Source organism: Carcharhinus amblyrhynchos, chromosome 13 (genome assembly GCF_965287045.1).
Source record: "Carcharhinus amblyrhynchos chromosome 13, sCarAmb.v2.hapA, whole genome shotgun sequence".
Lineage (NCBI taxonomy): Eukaryota > Metazoa > Chordata > Chondrichthyes > Carcharhiniformes > Carcharhinidae > Carcharhinus > Carcharhinus amblyrhynchos.
In genome coordinates, this window is record NC_137336.1 from 21,684,729 (window position 1) to 21,703,198 (window position 18,470).

At 40.5% G+C, this 18,470-nt stretch overlaps 1 protein-coding gene across 1 annotated transcript; it reads left to right on the forward strand.

Moving 5' to 3' along the window:
- Positions 1 to 3,428: 3,428 nt before the first annotated feature.
- On the forward strand, positions 3,429 to 12,197 carry zcchc10 (zinc finger, CCHC domain containing 10). The gene is made up of 4 exons (XM_080201364.1): positions 3,429 to 3,488; positions 6,498 to 6,659; positions 8,796 to 8,834; positions 9,640 to 12,197. The coding sequence occupies exons 1-4, from the start codon at positions 3,448 to 3,450 to the stop codon at positions 9,893 to 9,895; spliced, it is 498 nt and encodes a 165-aa protein (XP_080057490.1). The 5' UTR covers positions 3,429 to 3,447; the 3' UTR covers positions 9,896 to 12,197.
- The last annotated feature ends 6,273 nt before the right edge of the window (positions 12,198 to 18,470 follow it).

An 18,470-nucleotide genomic window follows, 5' to 3' on the forward strand; every position in this document is an offset into this window, starting at 1 on the left:
CCCAAATGCTGGGCCCAGGTATTTGTCACTTTCTGCACATCCCCTCCCCACAGGCCTTGCTCCTGGATATATTGGAAGTATACGTTTAAAGGACCAAGGTTTTTGGGCTAGGGCTTGGTAATGGGCCATGATAGGGCTTTTTAATTGCTTTCAGTTGCTCACCAATGTTAAGGTTATGTCTGTTGGGGAATTGAAAATTTTTCAAATTCTTTGCACTGTATCAAGTAGGGAAATAAATTATGCAATTAGGAAATAATTTGGAAATAACAAATTTCAGCTTGACTTGATGGTAACCCCCTTGTTTCTGAAGGTCCATGGCCTGAGCACCTGCAGCTAGGATAATAGTACAATACTCAAGATTCATTATATTGTTGGACATGCTCTCTTTCTGGTGAGACCTTAACCTGAGGCCCAGCTTTTAGTTTAAGTGTCTGTCAGTGCTGCGACAGCACTTTAATTTTGAAGAATAGGAAATCATTGAGATATAAAAATTCAAACAAAGGAATGTTTAAGCTTCTGCCTTGGGTTCTATTGACTCTGCATTTTCTGACTACTGCCTTTTCTTTTCAGCTTCACCCTACTCCTCAGCTGGACATTTCACTGCATGTCCATCTATAACTTCTGATACCAACAATATAGCGTCAACTAATCATTCATCTCACAACAGCTTGTGGGACTTGCATGTGTGAAAACTGGCAGCATTGCTGTTTGCCTACAAATTAACTCTTCAAAAATAATGAATGCTGCTTGTAAAGTGCTGTGGGCCACCCTGAAGAATTGAAATAGTGCTACACAAATGCAAGTTCTTTTCTTTCCTTATGATTTAAAAATAAAACGTGGCCTTGCCCATGAGTCAGTTGGCAGTTATCATTTCAAAGAAGCAAGTAGCAAGTCATAGCACTCTCTGTGACTCACAGTGCTAAATACAAGCTGGAGAAATGTGAAAAATTGAGCAGCGTTGAGAGTGCATGCATGAGGTGGAACAAGTAGTGATGGCATTGGGGTAATTGAAACTAACTGGCCAGAAAACCAGCTTGTGTCATTCCTCAGCTGCAGAGCCCAGGGATACACACCTTAGAGATATTTACCTATAAACTGGTGGTTATCTCAGCGTTGTCATTTATCACAGTATTTTTTGGCTCAACCAGCCTGAGTTGGTCTTTATCTATCTATCTATCTATCACACAAACAATGATCGTAATATATTCATTCTGCTACCCTCTATGCACACCCCTCCAACCCCCCCCCCCCATAAAATCCCCCATCCATTTATCCCCCTTTTGTTATCAGTTATAAACTGGAAAAGTTCACAGAGATGAGAAGCTTGCTTGACAAAAAATCCTCAAAAACTTTGAGCTTAAAATTTATGTTAAAAATAAAATCTAAGAACCATTTACTACTTGTGTTGGTTGCAGTACAACAAAGGTTCACTAAATTGGCCACTGGGTTGAGGGGGTGCGATATGATGAGAGGTTTAGTAACTTGGGTCAACATTCTCTGGAGTCTAGCAGAATGAAAGATGATCACATTGGAACGTATATGACGCTGAAGGGGCTTTATAGGATGGACACTGAGAGATTATTACACTGGGCACAGTCTCAGAATGACGGAATGGTCATTTGGAGATGCACAGATGTGTGCAATGTGCATGCACATACACCAAAGATGTTTGGGAAGAGGCAAGAAAAGCTCTGAGTAGATTCCTTAGTTGTTGCCTAGGGAGATCCAGGACAAATGGTGCCTCGGGAAATCTACATAAGGACACTGAACACACGGCATATTCAGGGAAAATTCAGAACGTTTGATCACCCTGACGGCACTCAGACCAATGTATGCTCAACAGCAGGCGGCAACTATCAAACTAATTTTATTTACACCTCCCCAACACAGAGGACAACACAACAGAAAGCTCAGATCTTGCAATGTACTACAAGCTTCATGGCCAATGATGGCAGAAGAATTTTCACTGAAAAAAAAATTCGCTACATGTTTCAAATAAATGTTTGCCTTATTTTGCCCAACTTTTCACCGTATCCCAACACATGTGGCAGTAATAAATCAAATCAAATCAAGAGAGGAATTTTCCCAATTCGCCTGCCACAGGAATCATAGCACAGGGGGGTCCATGCAAGGATCCATTGACCTCAGGTGGGATTTTCTGGTTTTGGGGTGAGTATGGCTGGAAAACTCCGCCCCAGATGTTTTTTATTTATCAGCGTCGAAGCAGGCTTACATCAACACTGCAATGAAGTTGCTGTGAAAATGCCCTGTGTTGTTGATGACATGACATGCACAATCACTCTTGCAGTTGGTTAATTAGGTTGCCTTTTGGAGAAAACAAAGCAAATTGATCTGAAAACCAGTCTCTAATGCCCCAGCCCAGGGGAATAGGGTTTGATTTGATTCAGCTTTTTTGATGCTGGGGCCCAGAGAATAGGGTTTCTGATTCAGTTGGTTTGACTCTGGGGCCCAGGGGAATAGAGTTTGATTTGATAGGGTTGGTTGATGCTGGGGCCCCGGGATAGGGTTTCTGATCCAGTTGGTTTGATGGTGGGGCCCAGAGGAATACAATTTCTGATCCAGTTGGTTTGATGGTGGGGCCCAGAGGAATAGGGTTTCTGTTCCAGTTGGTTTGATTCTGTAGGGACCAGGGAATAGGGTTTGATTTGATCCAGTTAGTTTGATGCTGGGACCCAGGGCAATAGGGCTTGATTTGATCAGTTGGTTTGATGTTAGGCCCCGGGGAATAGGGTTTGATTTGATTCAGTTGGTTTGATGCTGGGACCCAGGGGAATAGGGCTTGATTTGATCAGTTGGTTTGATGTTAGGCCCCGGGGAATAGGGTTTGATTTGATTCAGTTGGTTTGATGCTATCGGGCCCAGGGGAATAGCGCTTGATTTGATCAGTTGGTTTGATGTTAGGCCCAGGGGAGTACGGTTTGATTCGATTCAGTTGGTTTCATAGAATCATAGAACCCTACAGTGAAGAAAGAGGCCCTTTCGGCCCATCGAGTCTGCACCGAACACAATCCCACCCAGGCCCTACCCCCATATCCCTACATATTATACCCACTAATCCCTCTAACCTACGCATTCCTGGACACTAAGGGGCAACTTCTTAGCATGGCCGATCAACCTAACCCACACATCTTTGGACTGATGCTGGGGACCAGGAGAATAGGGCTGATTTGATCCAGTTGGTTTGATTCTGGGACCCAGGAGAATGGGGTTTCTGATCCAGTTGGTTTGGTGCTATGGGACCCAGGGGAATAAATAGGGTTTGATTTGATCCAGTTGGTTCGATTCTGGGGGGGGGCAGGGGAGTAGGGTTTGATTTGATCCAGTTGGTTTGATCCTGGGGGTGGGTCCAGGGCCGCTGCCGAGGCTGCTCAGCACCTTCAGAGCTTGTTGCCTAGTGACGGGCTCGGTGCATCTCGGGAATCCAAGATGGCGACGCCTATGCACAGGCTGATCGCTCGCAGGCAAGCGTGAGTATCCCGCTCTGGGAAACGGGCCCGGCTCGTGCTGCCGCTGCACCCGGGAGGAGTACTTCACCCAGGCAGCAGCGGCTGTCGCGGGAGGATGAGAGGTGGATAGTGAGCGGGAAAGGGAGGTGGCGGCGGCTGCCGCCGCCGGGGAGTTGGTGGGGGAGAGGCAGGTTCCATCTTCAGCCCAGGGCCTCAGCGGTGCTCCACAAACACCAGATGTTTCCCATTTGAAATGGAGATTGACTCAGTTCCACAGGCAGCGAGCGAGGAAGGACACCCAAAACCTTCATTTCCACAAGGGCTGTTGTGATCGGCCAGGAAATTTGAGGGGAGAAATCGGTCGTCCCCAAGCGCTAAGGCACTTAGAAACTCGCTTAAATCTGAATCACCATCAGTGCGTCAGTAAACTGCATTTTGAGCCCCAGTAAGCGAGTTTCACTCCAAATGAACGTTGATCATTCTTCCCCCGCCCAGCCACCCACCCAGCCAGTTTCAGTTCGTGTGTAACATATTCTACATATCGAAATGATGTGGAGATGCTGGTATTGGACTGGGGTGGCCAGTAAGAAGTCTCACAACACCAGGTTAAAACCCAACAGGTTTACTAGGTAGCACGAGCTTTTGGAGTGCTGCCCCTTCATTAGGTGAGTCGCTCACCTGGCAGAGGCACCAGGTTAAAGTCCAACAGGTTTATTTGGCAGCACAAGCTTTCGGAGTGCTGCCCCTTCATCACGTGCGATGCACTGGGACCGTCACTAGGCAACAAACAAAGGTGCCGAGCAGGAGAGGAGTCTGAGGAAGAGTTGAATTAACTTTTGGGTCACTCACCTGACGAAGGAGCAGCACTCAGAAAGCTTGTGCTACCAAGTCAACCTGTTGGACTTTAACCTGTTGTGAGACTTCTTACTGTACATATTGAAAATCAGCCAAAACTCTGCACAAAACTTGCAGGCAGTCAAAGACAAACTGGGAGGAGGGCAATCACTGAAGTCTTATTCTACTCCACGTTTTATATTGTATTTCTCCCTCTCTTTAGCTCTGAAACAAATAGGACTGTTTTGATGAGTTTCATTTGAGGAGGGGGGGGTTACATTTTTCTTTATTGTTACAAGCCTTGTGTATAAGAAGGCACTTTTTAAAAATCTGTCTGGTCCCTCTGCTCAAATTCCCAATGCTAATCTGTGTAACAATGGTTAGTTATAGGAGCAACTAAATTAATTTGGTAATTGTTTATTGTTAAATTGTAAATGTTTTAGATTATTTGTAAAAATCACAACAGATGAGAATGATCAACTTAATTTCCATCCAGCTAGAAATACCTTATTTTGTTGCCATTGAATGTTTTGCTAACTGATTCCAGGATTTTGATTGCCTTCACAGTGGTATCTGGCTGATTATTCCATGTATGCATAGAGAGGTTAAAACCCATTGGCCCATCCAGTTCATGCTAGCATTTTCAGTGATAAAGAATTTCTCATTTGTGTTAAATGTATCTTCTAATTTGACTTGTGTTCTTTCGTAACTTATGATATTTTGATTTAACCTTTTCTAAACCCCCAACTGTCTTGTATTTCAAGACCATCTTTCAGGTACTCCCTGCAATATAAAATGCCTAATTTTCTTCCAGCCATTTGTCAACCATTCCATTCATTACTTTCACCTACTGTGACACATGTATTTTAACAGGTACCTGTTGCTTTCTATCCTTCAGCCAACCTCATCAATTCTGAATACTTACCCTGGATGCCCACAGTTTTTCAGCTCAATTTTAATTATAGGAGGTGTAAATAGCTGTTTGGAAAGAGTTGCAGGAGAGATCAGCATATATCTGGGAAATTACAACTTTTGCAAATACTTGAGCAGAAAGGGAGGTTTGAGGTGAGGTTGCCATTTGCAAAAAAAAGATGAACGTGTGTGTCTGGAAAGGATTAAGAAAGCAGGAGAGGAGCCTGAGGAAGCACCGAATGAACTTTAGATGATGTTTGACTCATGGTGGATTTTACTAAAATGAAGTGGATAAGCTCAGTGAGCCTTGGAGTTGTATCAAAGGATGTTATTATGAATAAACTGCTTTTGCTGTCTACTACAGAAATCATGCTGTGGCATAAAGTCAGCACTTAAACAAGGTGTGCTCTTTTATTTCCAGCTCCACAAGCCAGTCAAAAAATGGTAGATTATTAATCTCTGTGAAAGAAATAGTTATGGACGACTGCAATGAAATGTTTTACTTCTCTGATCGTCACATCATATACTTCAACAAATTAATTGTAGGCTGTGAATTATATAGACCAGTTTCACTTGGAGAAGTGTAGGATGAGCTCAGCAGTAATAAGGAAATAGAGATCTGTTTTGTAGGTATCTTTAAAAGTGATCATTGCAATATGAGAGGACATGGGAAATGTTTCATATTATGCTGTCTTTCACCTTCTGCTACTTCAATATAACATTTTTAGCTCTGCTTTTATGGAATGGGTGCAAAATATTCTTCTTAAAGTGAACTTTAATTCTAAGAAATGTTATTTCTAATTTTGCAATTTTTTTTAATGGCAAGCTTACTCAGATGAATCACATGGATTAATTTCAATGAAGCAAATGCGTGAGAAAGATGTGTTACAACATTGAGTTGTCTTATCTTTGCAATTGTGAATAGATTGTTGGTATTAAGTATGTTTTCATTGTTTTTGCTAACTACCTGCATGCAAGCAAATATAATCACAAGCTAAACACTTAAAACTGTTTCAGAATTAGTTTTGTTAGTTTAGCTGTAATTGATGATTATTATCTGTCTCTAAAAAGAGAGAGGATTATATTTGACTGTCACTTTGAACCTTGGAAAGTAAAAATATTTCAGTGTTAACTAAGTATAAGCTGTTTGGTTGCAGCAAAATGTACAAAATTTTTTATTGATTAAAATTGGTTAAATTAATCAGTCGAACATTGTGTTTGCTGTGCCATCATTGTAATGACTATAACTGTGATAGTTAATACATTCTGGTTCTGGTATTTTAGGGAAGCTAATAAACAGCATGTTCGATGTCAGAAATGTTTAGAATATGGCCACTGGACCTACGAGTGCACTGGAAAACGCAAGTATCTACATAGACCCTCAAGGACAGTGCAATTAAAGAAGACTTTGAAAGAAAAACAGAACAAACTAGCTTTGCCACCAAGGTACGTTGGGTTTCATATTAAAACCTGCTTTAATGGCTCAGCGGATGAATGTGGGAAAATGAGGCATCTCAATGAGAAAGGTCCTAGTTTGGTCCCCTGTTAGTTTTATTAGAAATAGGAGCAGGAGAAGACCTTATAGCCCATCTGATCTGCTCTGCCATTCACTATGATCATGACTGGATTTGGGCTTCAACTACACTTTCCCACCTTGTATCCTTTGATTCTTTGAGAAACCTGAAATCATAGAATCCTGACTTTCCAAAAGAGCATCCTACCCAGGCCCACCCACAGCACATTTACTGTGACAATTCCATCTAACCTACACACCTGTGGACTTTAATCCACCTAACTTGCATATCTTTGGACTGTGGGAGGAAGCTGGAACACAGGAGAGAACCCACACAGACATGGGGAGAACATACAAACTGCACACAGACAGTAACCTAGGCAGGTTAAGTGAGTGGGCAACAAGATGGCAGATGGTGTGCAATGTGTGGAAGTGTGAAGTTACTCACTAGTCTTTTTTACCTCTGCTCTCTGCCTGTAAACCAATCTTCTATCCATTCTAATTATCCCATCTTCATGAGCCTTAATCTTGTGTGTTAATCTTTTGTGTGGCACCTTATTGAATGCCTTTAGGAAATCCTAGCATACTACAATTTAACTACTGTGCTAATTACACCTTAAATAAATATGCTTAATTGGAATTCCCTTTCCTAAAACTGTTTTGTTCCGATCAAACTATGTTTTTTCAAGTTAATTATTCAGAATTCCTTCATAGATTCCAGTACTTGCTATTAAGAATTCCCAACATTCACTACTCCCCTAGAAAGGAGATTCCTACTCATCTGGCTCTTAAGTGGACAACTCTTAATCTGAGATTATTCCCTCTGGTCCCAGACTCTCCCACAAGGAGATACAACCTCCTCTCAACATCTATCAAGCCCCCTGAAAATCCTCAATGAGGTTGCTTCTCATTCTTCCTAACTCCGGTCAGTACAGTCCCAGCTTACTCAACCTCTCGTCGCAAGAAAATCCTCTCTTACCCACGATTAACCTCGTGAATCATCTCTGGACTGTCTCCAATGCTAGTATATCTTTCCAGACTACCTTTGCCAATTTGATGAATTGAGTCAGTATGAAGAATAAAGTCCCCCCAGAGCTTTGGCATTGTCTTTGTTACAAGTTCCAATAATTTCTTGTTTAATGTTCAATTCAAAATTATGACCACAGTTAGTTGGCATATAAACTATTCCCACCAATGTTTTTTGGCCTTTATTGTCTGAATCTTTACCATTACTAATCCTGCTTTCTGATTTTCTGAACCAAGATTGTTTCTTTCTGATTACCTTGTATCCTTTTTTATCAGGGACATCATTCCTCCTTTCCCATTCCAGCTGCCTTTTCAAAATGTTCTGTAACCTAGATTATTTATTTCCCAACCTTGGTCATTATGTATCTATATCTCTACAGTGGCAGTTAGATCTAAATCATTTGTCTCTACATGTGTTGAGTAAGTTGATCACCAAGATAATTTTAGGGAGGCTATAGGAAGAGAGGGGGAAAAGTCAACTGAGATTAGCAATTCTGATCTTTATTCAGTTAGCTTTGCTGTAAACTGTGAATGTGCAGATGTGGGCTTGGCAGTGAAGTTTGTTGCAGTGTCACATACAGCATGCTTTCAAAAGATATAGCTTGACAGAGAGCCATGCTGCAATAAAACTGGTCATCATTTCCAGAGTGGGTGAGAGAAAAGTTATTGAGTTTACGTGAAGTGCAGAAGGGCCCCAAATATTCTTGGTGCCCAAAGCCCAAGAATTCTTAATGCAGCTCCACTTTAAACATTGTGGTCTCTCTCAATAAAAGGTTTGTCCATCTTTGCTACTGCTCAGATAGACTATCTTAAATCTCCTTATTATAAATGGACTGTATAGATGTGACTTTTCTAAAATAAATTGGCAGGAGGGAGGATAAATTCCAAAAATACACATTTGTGTAGTCACCACATGTTATCTCAACTTTGCCTCAGTTTACAGCATATAAAATGTCATGGTTGTGTCCATTATTAGATAACATATATAATGTTTAATATTACAATCTGCAAGTAAAACAGTTACTTATTTTAACTTTCAACAGTGGACAAGGAATTACAGAAAACAAGATGAAGAAGAAAAGGTAATCATTGGAGAACTGCAAGCTTATCTCAATTCTTCCAATAACCCACTCTACCCATTAGATCCTCGGATTCATTTTCTAACTATGTTCACTTTGACATTTGATATTTTAAGAAGCTCTTATTATCAGTTTTATATTCTTCACTAGTTTGCCTTTGTGGTTTTTTTCTCTTTATTTTTAGTCCTCCTTTGCTGGATTCTGAATTTTTTTCCAGTCTCTGGAGCTGTCACTGACTTTTGCCTCCTCATATGCTTTTTCTTTTAACTTAATACTGTCCTTAATTTGATTAGCCATGATTAGTTTATCCCTCTCTTTGAATTTTCCTCCTTACTGGAATATATTTTTGCTATGAGTCATGAATTACCTCCTTAATTGTCTGTTATTTGTTGAAGTGATTGAATTATCCTATATCTAACAACGTGAAGCTTTGATTTTCCTATTCAGAAATCAAGAATTGAGATAGTTGTAATATTTAGGACTTGATTTTCTTTTGCAAATTATGCTTCTCAATTTTCCACCTTGTTAGGGTGGGAATATTGAGATATTCTGTTCGCTCATGCAATAATGGAAGGATTTTTAATCACAGTCTTAACAGATTTTGTTTCTGAAATTAAAATTGCTCTGCAAATGAGTGGCTAAGAAAATCCTTAACAAATACATAGGCATACATAAAAAGTATACTGTCTTGAACACACATACTATCATATTTTCAATTAGGGAATTTTTCATTATATGCGATGTCTACATTGGTTATATAATAAGCATAGGAGTTAACTGCCATGAACTTTTAACTTTTCATTTCAAGGCCTCAAAGTGTTAGTAGCAGCAGTAGCGGCACTTCTTCCACTGATTCATCTTCAGACAGCGAAACATCATCCAATTCCTCCACATCAGAAAGCAGCAGCAGTGATGATGAGAGTTCAACAACTGACAGCTCCTCATCTTCCTCAACAACATCATCCAGTGAAACATCGTCTTCTGATTCAGATTCTGACTCTAGTTCCAGTAGTAGCATTAGTAGTTCTGATGAAGAGCCACCCAAAAAAAGGAGGAAATCATGACAATACTCCCTTTTGAGTTGTGGCAATTTCATGCCGATGTTTATTTTCCATTAGAAACAGTAGATGTATTCCTTTTATGGTAATTAAAGCAAGACACTAACTTCTCATGCTCTGAATCTGTAGACGAACTATGGATCAAATGTGCAGTATGGGTTAATGTTCTGCAAATTTGATCAGTTGTCCTTTTCCTTTTAAGTGTATATTTCCCTCTACAGTGCACACTGCGTTCCTGTTCTCTGAATTCTAGTAAATGAGTAGGAGAACATGCAGACACCAAAGTAGTCAAGGTACCCGGACTATAAGAAATAAACCTCTGGGCTGTAGAATAGAAATTATGCCATTTGGGCTACAATATATTGTAACAGCTCTGGGAAAGTTGTCCACAGTCCTTTTATTCCTGTCCTTTCTAATTGCTCTTTTTATCTTTTAAATGTAGTTAATGGTTTTACTTCCACTTTTTGTTTATTTTCCATATCTTATTAAACATGTGGATATATTTTTTAAAATTACTTAACCTCCTTTTGTTCTTTTATTGGTGAGCTTAAAACTATGCTGATTCATTGGCCAGAGGATTTTTTATTACATTGTCAAAATTTCTCAAATGTTAAATGTTGTTTTTCCTCTTAACCTGGCCATTGAAATTCTTCCTGACGTAGGATAAACTGTTCACAGGAAGATAAGGCAACAGCAGTGTTTAAACTTTACACTACCATTTCTTGTTAAGTGCATTCTCTGTGCTATTTCTCTCCAAATTTGTCATAAACTTATATGTGACTCTTGCCTCCTTTTCTTGTTTGTTTTGGTTTAAGTAGTAAGTTCATCAAACTAAATAGAGATGAGGTTGATTTGTTAAGAAATTGCTGTGATTGTTGAACCGGAATCAGCACACCTTTGATTTTAATTAGCCAGAAAGACAAAAAAAACTTTGGAAATATTTTCAGTTGGCCTGAGCGAATCAAGCACTTATGGTCAAGTAGGGATACAAAGAGAAAAATTTGAAGATAGTCTACATTCAAAGAGAAATCAATGACGACATAGTGGTTAGCACTGCTGTCTCAGAGCCAGGGACCCAAGTTCAATTCCAGCCTTGGATGACTGTGTGGCATTTGTATGTTCTCCCTCAGTCTGTGTGGGTTTCCTCTAGGTGCTTGGGTTTCCTCACACGGTCCAAAGATGCGCAGATTAGGTTTATTTATTAGTGTCACAAGTAAGCTTACATTAACACTACAATGAAGTTACTGTGAAAATCCACTTATCGCCACACTCCAGCGCCTGTTTGGGTACACTGAGGGAGAATTCAGCATGGCCAGTGCACCTAACCAGCACATCTTTCGGATTGTGGGAGGAAACCAAAGCATGTTCTTAGCATTTCCAATTCTGTACAAAACTCTCTCTTACTCTAGCTCACTCTGCTTCAATCCAAATGGTTCCTGATGCACGAGAGTTCTTCCTTCTCTCCTGCTTATCGCTGCCTCTAAATTGCCAACTTGGGGCTTTTTATGTTGTGGGGAATTTCATTTGCCCTGGATCTGGTATCTATTCCCATAACTTGTTACACAATTGGCATTTAGTTTTTTTTATTCCAGAGGAAACACACGCAGACACGGGGAGAACAGTGACTCAAGCTGGGAATTAAACTTGGCTCCCTGGCACTGTGAAGCAGCAGTGCTAACCACTGTGCCAGGTGGATTAACCATGGTAAATGCTTGGGGTTACAGGATGGAGCTGTGGGGAGCACCCGGGTGGAATGCTCTTTTGGAGAGTTGCTGCAGACTTGATGGGCGAGGTGGGCCAGGTGGGCCTCTCTTCACTGTAGGGATTCTGTGAAATAGAACTTCATTTTCATTTACAAATAAATAATCAGTCAGCAACACGCATATGTATAATATATATAGGTCTGAATTTGATGCCCAGCCCCAGTGGATTGGTGGATTTTGAGGTGGAAGTGTGAAATTGAATGGAGGGGTTTCTCTGCAGAGCTACCCACCCTGATCTGAAAGTAATTTTACAATGGGGTGGCAGGACCTCAGGGTGGCTTGACAGAGGTTGAGAGAGAAGCCCTTGCTCTAATTAAGGCCCTTGACCACAAGAACCCCTTGAGGGTTTTTTTTCTCACTCAGCCTTAATTTTTAGACAACTGGATGGATAACATCGGGAGGGGGGTAGAAAAAATTAAAAATGAACATCTTGGCAGAAAAGGGAAGGGAACTTTTGATAGTGGGCACCCTTCCACGAAGGAGGAAACATCCAGACCTCACCCCTACCCCAGTTTCTTCCTCCCCTTGTGTCCTACCTCTGGCATTTCCACCCCCCCCCCCCACCACCTCCCTTCTCCAGGGTGCACCCTTCTGGGCCCCCACCCCTTTTCTGACCTTCCTGTCTCTATTAGTCTTCCTGTCTGCAATATCTCTTCTGCCCGCTGCGGTGCTGAGCCTGGAGTACTTGGCCGGCAACTCTCCAAGGCAGGACTTCCTCCTGGTGACAGCAAAGGCCCTACACATTTCAAATCAATGCTTGTTAGTGCATAAAATGGCAGCAGACCTGTTGGAGTCACTAGGGATGTTGTGGGTTCCTTCTATCTGAGTACTTAGCTATGATATTGAACTATTTCCCATAAATTGTTTGGTCCCTTTAAATAAAGAACAGCACTTTACAACAATTATAAACATGGTCATCGCTGAATTTCAATCCCTGTGTACATTTGTGCTCCTTTTCAACATATTCTACCAGCACCTTTATGCATTTCACTTTATTAATCATTCTTTATATACTGCCAACAAGCTATGCACTAAATGAAGCTGCAAGTCGAACAGAGTACAATAGTTCCTATGAAGATAATGCAAAAACATAATTATAGCTAAAAAGTACATTAAAGATTTGAATATCTGAGCATAGTGTTTTGTTAAATGTGCTATTATCTTTTGAAGTATGATGTTAGCTCAGCGGTTTATTTTAATTGTACATGATTGTGCTTTTGTTTTTCTTCCCCCACCAGACCAGATTAAACTCCAATAGGTTTATTTGGTAGCATAAGCTTTCAAAGTCTCACTGCTTCTTCAGATGAGCAAGACTTCAAAAGCTTGTGTTACCGCATAAACTTGTGGGACTTCTCGCTTGCTTACCCCAGTCCAATGCTGGCATCTCCACATCATAGTCCCTACCACCCCATGTCCTTATGCTATGTCTCATTCATATCCCTTTGTATTATGACAATTTTTGCCAAGGTGGAAGATGTGTAACCTGTCTCAGATCTACCAATGTTGGGTGAATCCAACTTGGCTTTATGATTTGCCTGTTCTTTCCTGTGTGACAAGCTTCTTGTAGTTAGAGGCTCCCTTGTTATCAGAAATTCTGTTTGGTGAATCACTAGTGAGAAGCTTTATCCAACTTAATCTGCCAAATTAATTTTTTTAATATGATGTAATGTTTGGCCTAGTTTTCAGAAAGCTATTTTGCCCCATTAGGTGTACCTATATTTCGTAATATAGAACTGTTTTAAGTGTCTGATTTTCATTTCACCACCAAATTTCAGGTACTTTTCTGATTGCTTTTTACATTGCACATAGGGGAGAATGTCTACTTCCAAATAACCTTACATTTATTGTTACAATAAAATAACTCCCTACACACAATAGTAAAGATATCTTGTTATAAATTGTATAAATCACATTGAAATGTACTATTTTGTTTTTGAAACCAGTGTGATTCGAAGCCCCCTGCCCCATTCCTTTGTTGGTAACCTAAAAATGTTTCAAAACAATACTAGGCTCTTATTGAAGTGTAATTGCTTAAAACTATTGCTTAAAATTTGTGGAAAACTATGTGCGTAATTTACCGAATTCATCACAAGAGCTTCCCAGCCACTGTTCCTTCCCACTTTCCAGGCAGCCACAGTCCACCTATTTTGTTTCTTTTCTCATCTAATTTTTACGTGCTGCTGCATGCTTCAGCAAAAAGAAGGCACGCTGTCACAAGATTTTGTTTTTCTTCCTTCGCTATTCAGGCATGAGAATGCTGTCACCAGCAGCAAAATTATGAATAGGTATGAAATATCTGTCCTTGGCGTGATTTGAACCTTTTCCCTCTAGTGACATGAAAACTGTTGACTCGTGTATATAATTGTTATATGGAAATATAATATTTTTAAGTTGCTTTTGTTGATTTAGACATTTAGAATCTGCTGTCTTCTACAAGACACTTTCTCTCACTGGGATGCAATACCTTGGCTGTAGGTAATCTGTAAACTTGCCATATTTGGCTTTATTCCCTTGTTGAGCTCAGACAGTGATTGTTCACAGGTTTTTAAAACCTGGGGGCGGTGATAGACAGGAGGCAAGGCGGCTCATCCTGATTCTATCCTTGACCAACATTTCAACCAGTCTCATTTGATGATGACCATTGTGATGACTCCAGTACCATCTTATCTGAGGTCATCTAACTTACCACAAGCAAGTGAACATGAGAGCGTTCTGGTATATATGGCTTAGTTTTATGCCATGTAGTGAGTTAACCCACAATGTCATCCAACAGTGTACTGTAACAGATCTAAAAAAGGTTTAACCTTGCTTTAGTTTTTAGTGGCATGGACCTTTTTTAAATAACAAATTGTATATCATGCTTCCTTGTATTACCTTTCTATGGAGGGACAGCCTAGAACGTATTTAAAGCACTGTGCAGTAAAAATCTCATGGAACATTGTGTGGCTGTTTTGTACGTTTCACTGTTTGTCTAAAGCAGATTTTCATATTTATATAAATCTTTAAAAAGTGTTTCCAGTATTTTAGTATGACGTGGGTTAAACATTCTAAAAGCCAATTGTTACTTCTATGTGTGTATTAAAATTTATTCCCTTTTCTGTTTTTAAATAAAAACATTACAAGTATGAATATTGGTGGTGTTTCTTATAACATAGAATCAGAGAAATTGCATTTGACCTACGTTTCAATACACACAACTTTTGAGTCCAGGTCTGCAATTACCTTTATTATCCTTTCATGCAATGTAGGTATTGCTGACAAGGACAGCATTTGTTGCCCATTCCTCGTTGCCCTGGAGAAGGTGGTCAGCTGCCGCCTTGAACTGCTGCAGTCCACCAGGTACTGAGAAGAAAATTACAGGATTTTGCTCCAGTGCAAGTGAAGAGCTATGACAGCATTTCTCAGCCTAAGTCTAAATATTGTCCAGATTTTGCTGCATTTGGACATGCACTGATTTAGTATCTGAGGAGTTGCAAATTGTACTGAATATTATGCAAACATTCCCACTTGTGACATTGTGATGGAGGGAAGATCATTGCTGAAGGAGCTGAAGATGATTGGGCCTGAGGAATGCTTGCATCAGTAGGACTGAGATGATTGGCCTCCAAAACCACAATCACCTTCCTTTGTGCATGGCATGACTCCAGCCAACGGAGAGCTTTCCCCCGATCCTGTTGACTGTGATTTTACTAGACCTTGATGCCAGACTCAATCAAATGTTACCTTGATGTCAAGGGTGGTCAACTGTAACCTCTCGTGTTCAGTTCATCCGTCTGAGGAGGAAGTCTGATGAGGTCATTGATTTGATTTATTATTGTCACATGTATTAACATACAGTGAAAAGTATTGTTTCTTGTAAGTTTTCAGACAAAACGTACTGTACATAGAGAAGGCCTATGGCAAAACAAAATGAGGCAGAATTCTTTGGTGTGGGTAATATATTTGGTAATCAAAGTTGAAATTTCCCTACAGTGCACAGATAGGGTCAGATAAGTTTATGGTAAATGGAATTTTAAGTTGATTATTAAGCACAGATGAGGGTGTTGGGCAAAGTTGGACAGTGTGCAGGAGAGCGTTAGACAAGTTGGAATTCATGGCAACAGACTGGCAAAGGGGGCCATTGGAACAATGAGTCTGGAGATGACAAGACTTGTTTTAAGGATAACAATTGTGGACGGATAAAGGACAACAGACATTTGCAGATAAAAGCATTTCATTTTGCATTTGCAGAGATTTGTGCAAGCACTCTTGTTAATGGGATTAAACAAGGCATCCCAAGTTGTCAAACTAGTTCCAAGGCCCAACCACCTTCTATCAAAAGGTCAGAAGTAGGGATGGTCACTGATGACTGCACAAATGTTCAGTACCATTCATGACTCCTCAGATACTGAAGCAGTCCCTGTCCAAATGCAGTAAGACCTGGATAATATACAGACTTGGGCTGACAAGTGTCAAGTAACATTCGTGGAACACAGGTGTTAGGCAATAACCATCTCCAACAAGAAAGGATTTAAGCATCGCCCCATGACATTCAATGGTGTTACTATCACTGAATCCCTCACTATCAACATTCTGGGCATTATTATTCACCATAAACTGAACTGGACTAGTCACAAAAACTGGCTACCACAGCAGATCAAAGGCTAGGAATCATGCAGCGAGCAACTGACCTCCTTTCTTCCCAAAACCATCATCTAAGGCACGAGTGAGGGGTGTAATGGAATACTCTCCACTTGCTTGGATGAGTGCAACTCCAACAACACTCAAGAAGCTTGACACCATCCAGGAAAAAGCAGGCTGCTTTTTCTTGGATGGCATCAAGAGTGTTCCACAAACACTCTTCCACTTCACCACCGATGAACATTAGCAGCAGTGAGTATCATGTACAAGATGCACTGCAGAAACTCACCAAGGTTTCTTAGGTCGTACTTTCCAAACCCATGACTCAACTATCCAGGAAGGACGAGCAGCAGATACCTGGAACACCACCATTCTGACTTGGAAGTATATCACCATTCCTTCACTATTGCTGGGTCAAAATCCTGGAACTATCCAGTAACACTGTCGGTGTACCTACACCTCAGGGACTGCAACAGTTTGTTGGCACAGTGGTTAGCACTGTTGCTTCACAGCACCAGGGACCTAGATTCAATTCCCGGCTTGGGTCATTGTCTGTGTGGAGTCTGCACGTTCTCCCCATGTCTGCATGAATTTCCTCCAGGTGCTCCGGTTTCCTCCCATAGTCCGAAAGACGTGCTGGTTAGGTGTATTGGCGATGCTAAATTCTCCCTCAGCATACCTGAACTGGTGCTAGAGAGTGATGACTAGGAGATTTTCACAGTTACTTCATTGTAGTGTTTATTAGTGTCAGAAGCATTCTTCTGACACTAATAAAATAAACTTTAGCTTCAAGAAGGCAGCTCATCACGATCTTCTGAAGGGCAACTGTGGAGACTTCCAAGTTCTGTAATTTTTTTTAATTCCAAAAATGTAACCAAAGGTGTGGAAGTTTTTGGTGGGCTCTGCAGCTTGTGACTTATGAGTTGCAAATGTTGTGTTGGATAAAGTTGTAGCTTATCTAAAACCTGATATGACAAGCAGTCTGACAGCACAGAGGCAGTCAAGAGAAATGATGGGGAGGTCATGTTCAATGCCATCAGCATAAACAAGAAATTGACCCTTATCTGCATTTGATCTTGAGGGGCAGTGTGCATTGAGGCGATAAAGAGTAGATGCTTTGGGCACTGAAGGTGGCAACACTGGACAGGATAGAGCAGGAAAAAAAGCTATAACAGAAAATAAATTTGGATAGATGTAAATAAACCATCTATGGCAATCCTACAGTGCTGGACAGCAGAAAAAAAATTGGAGAAGGGTCCAGTCAAATATCAAGCACCATTGATGGTGGAATGAGCATGGATAAAGTTCCAGTGATTACAGTCAGATAGGATACCATTTAAGGCTATGGTTAGGCTGTTTTGCTGCTTTGAAAAGAGTTAGAGTTGAACTGAAGAGACTTATGCTGAAATTTGGTAGGTGCAAGAACAGAGCTGTGTATTAATAGTAACATTCAAGATTTTGAAGAGGAACAGGAGGCTTGAGATTGGAGTTTTTGATTTGAGGATGAGGATGGCTGACAGGGCCACTGTTTGAGGAAAGAACAATTATCTATAGGAAGAGTTGAGTAGTCATGTGCCAAGTAGGGATAGGATCAAGGATGGGTCTCAAATTAGGAAGACTTGCAGTGGCCCTCAGAGTCAAAGACTGAACATAAGAAATAGTTTCAGCTCCTGAAACCTGCTGCACCAGATTTCAAAATGATCATGACTGATTTACCTCAACTCAATTTTCCTGCCTGTTTCCCTCAATTCACTTCGATTCCATGAGAATTTTTTAAAAATATCCACAGGTCTTGAATATGCTCAACAATGGAGCATTCACAATCATATTGGATAGACAATTCCACAGATTCCCAACTGCTGAGTGAGGAATATTTTCTTCATCTCCATCCTAGCTGATTGCCTCCAGTTCTAGAGTCAGGCTCAGTGTCTACCCTGTCAAATCCCCTGAAGAGGTTCAGAATTGAAGGAAAAGTTAGTACCAGATATACTTTTTGTTATAGTCAATGCCTTAATCTCTCAAATGCTTCAGCTTGCATTCAATATTTTTCCTAACGCTATTAGTCTGTGGTTGTAATTCATTGGATATTCTGAGTATGTGCAGACTTTCTCAGATTGCACGTATGTATCAAGGATTTTTCTTTCTTGGTTTATTTTTCTCAAACCTGTTTGGAAAACAAGTTACAGATGAATATAAGC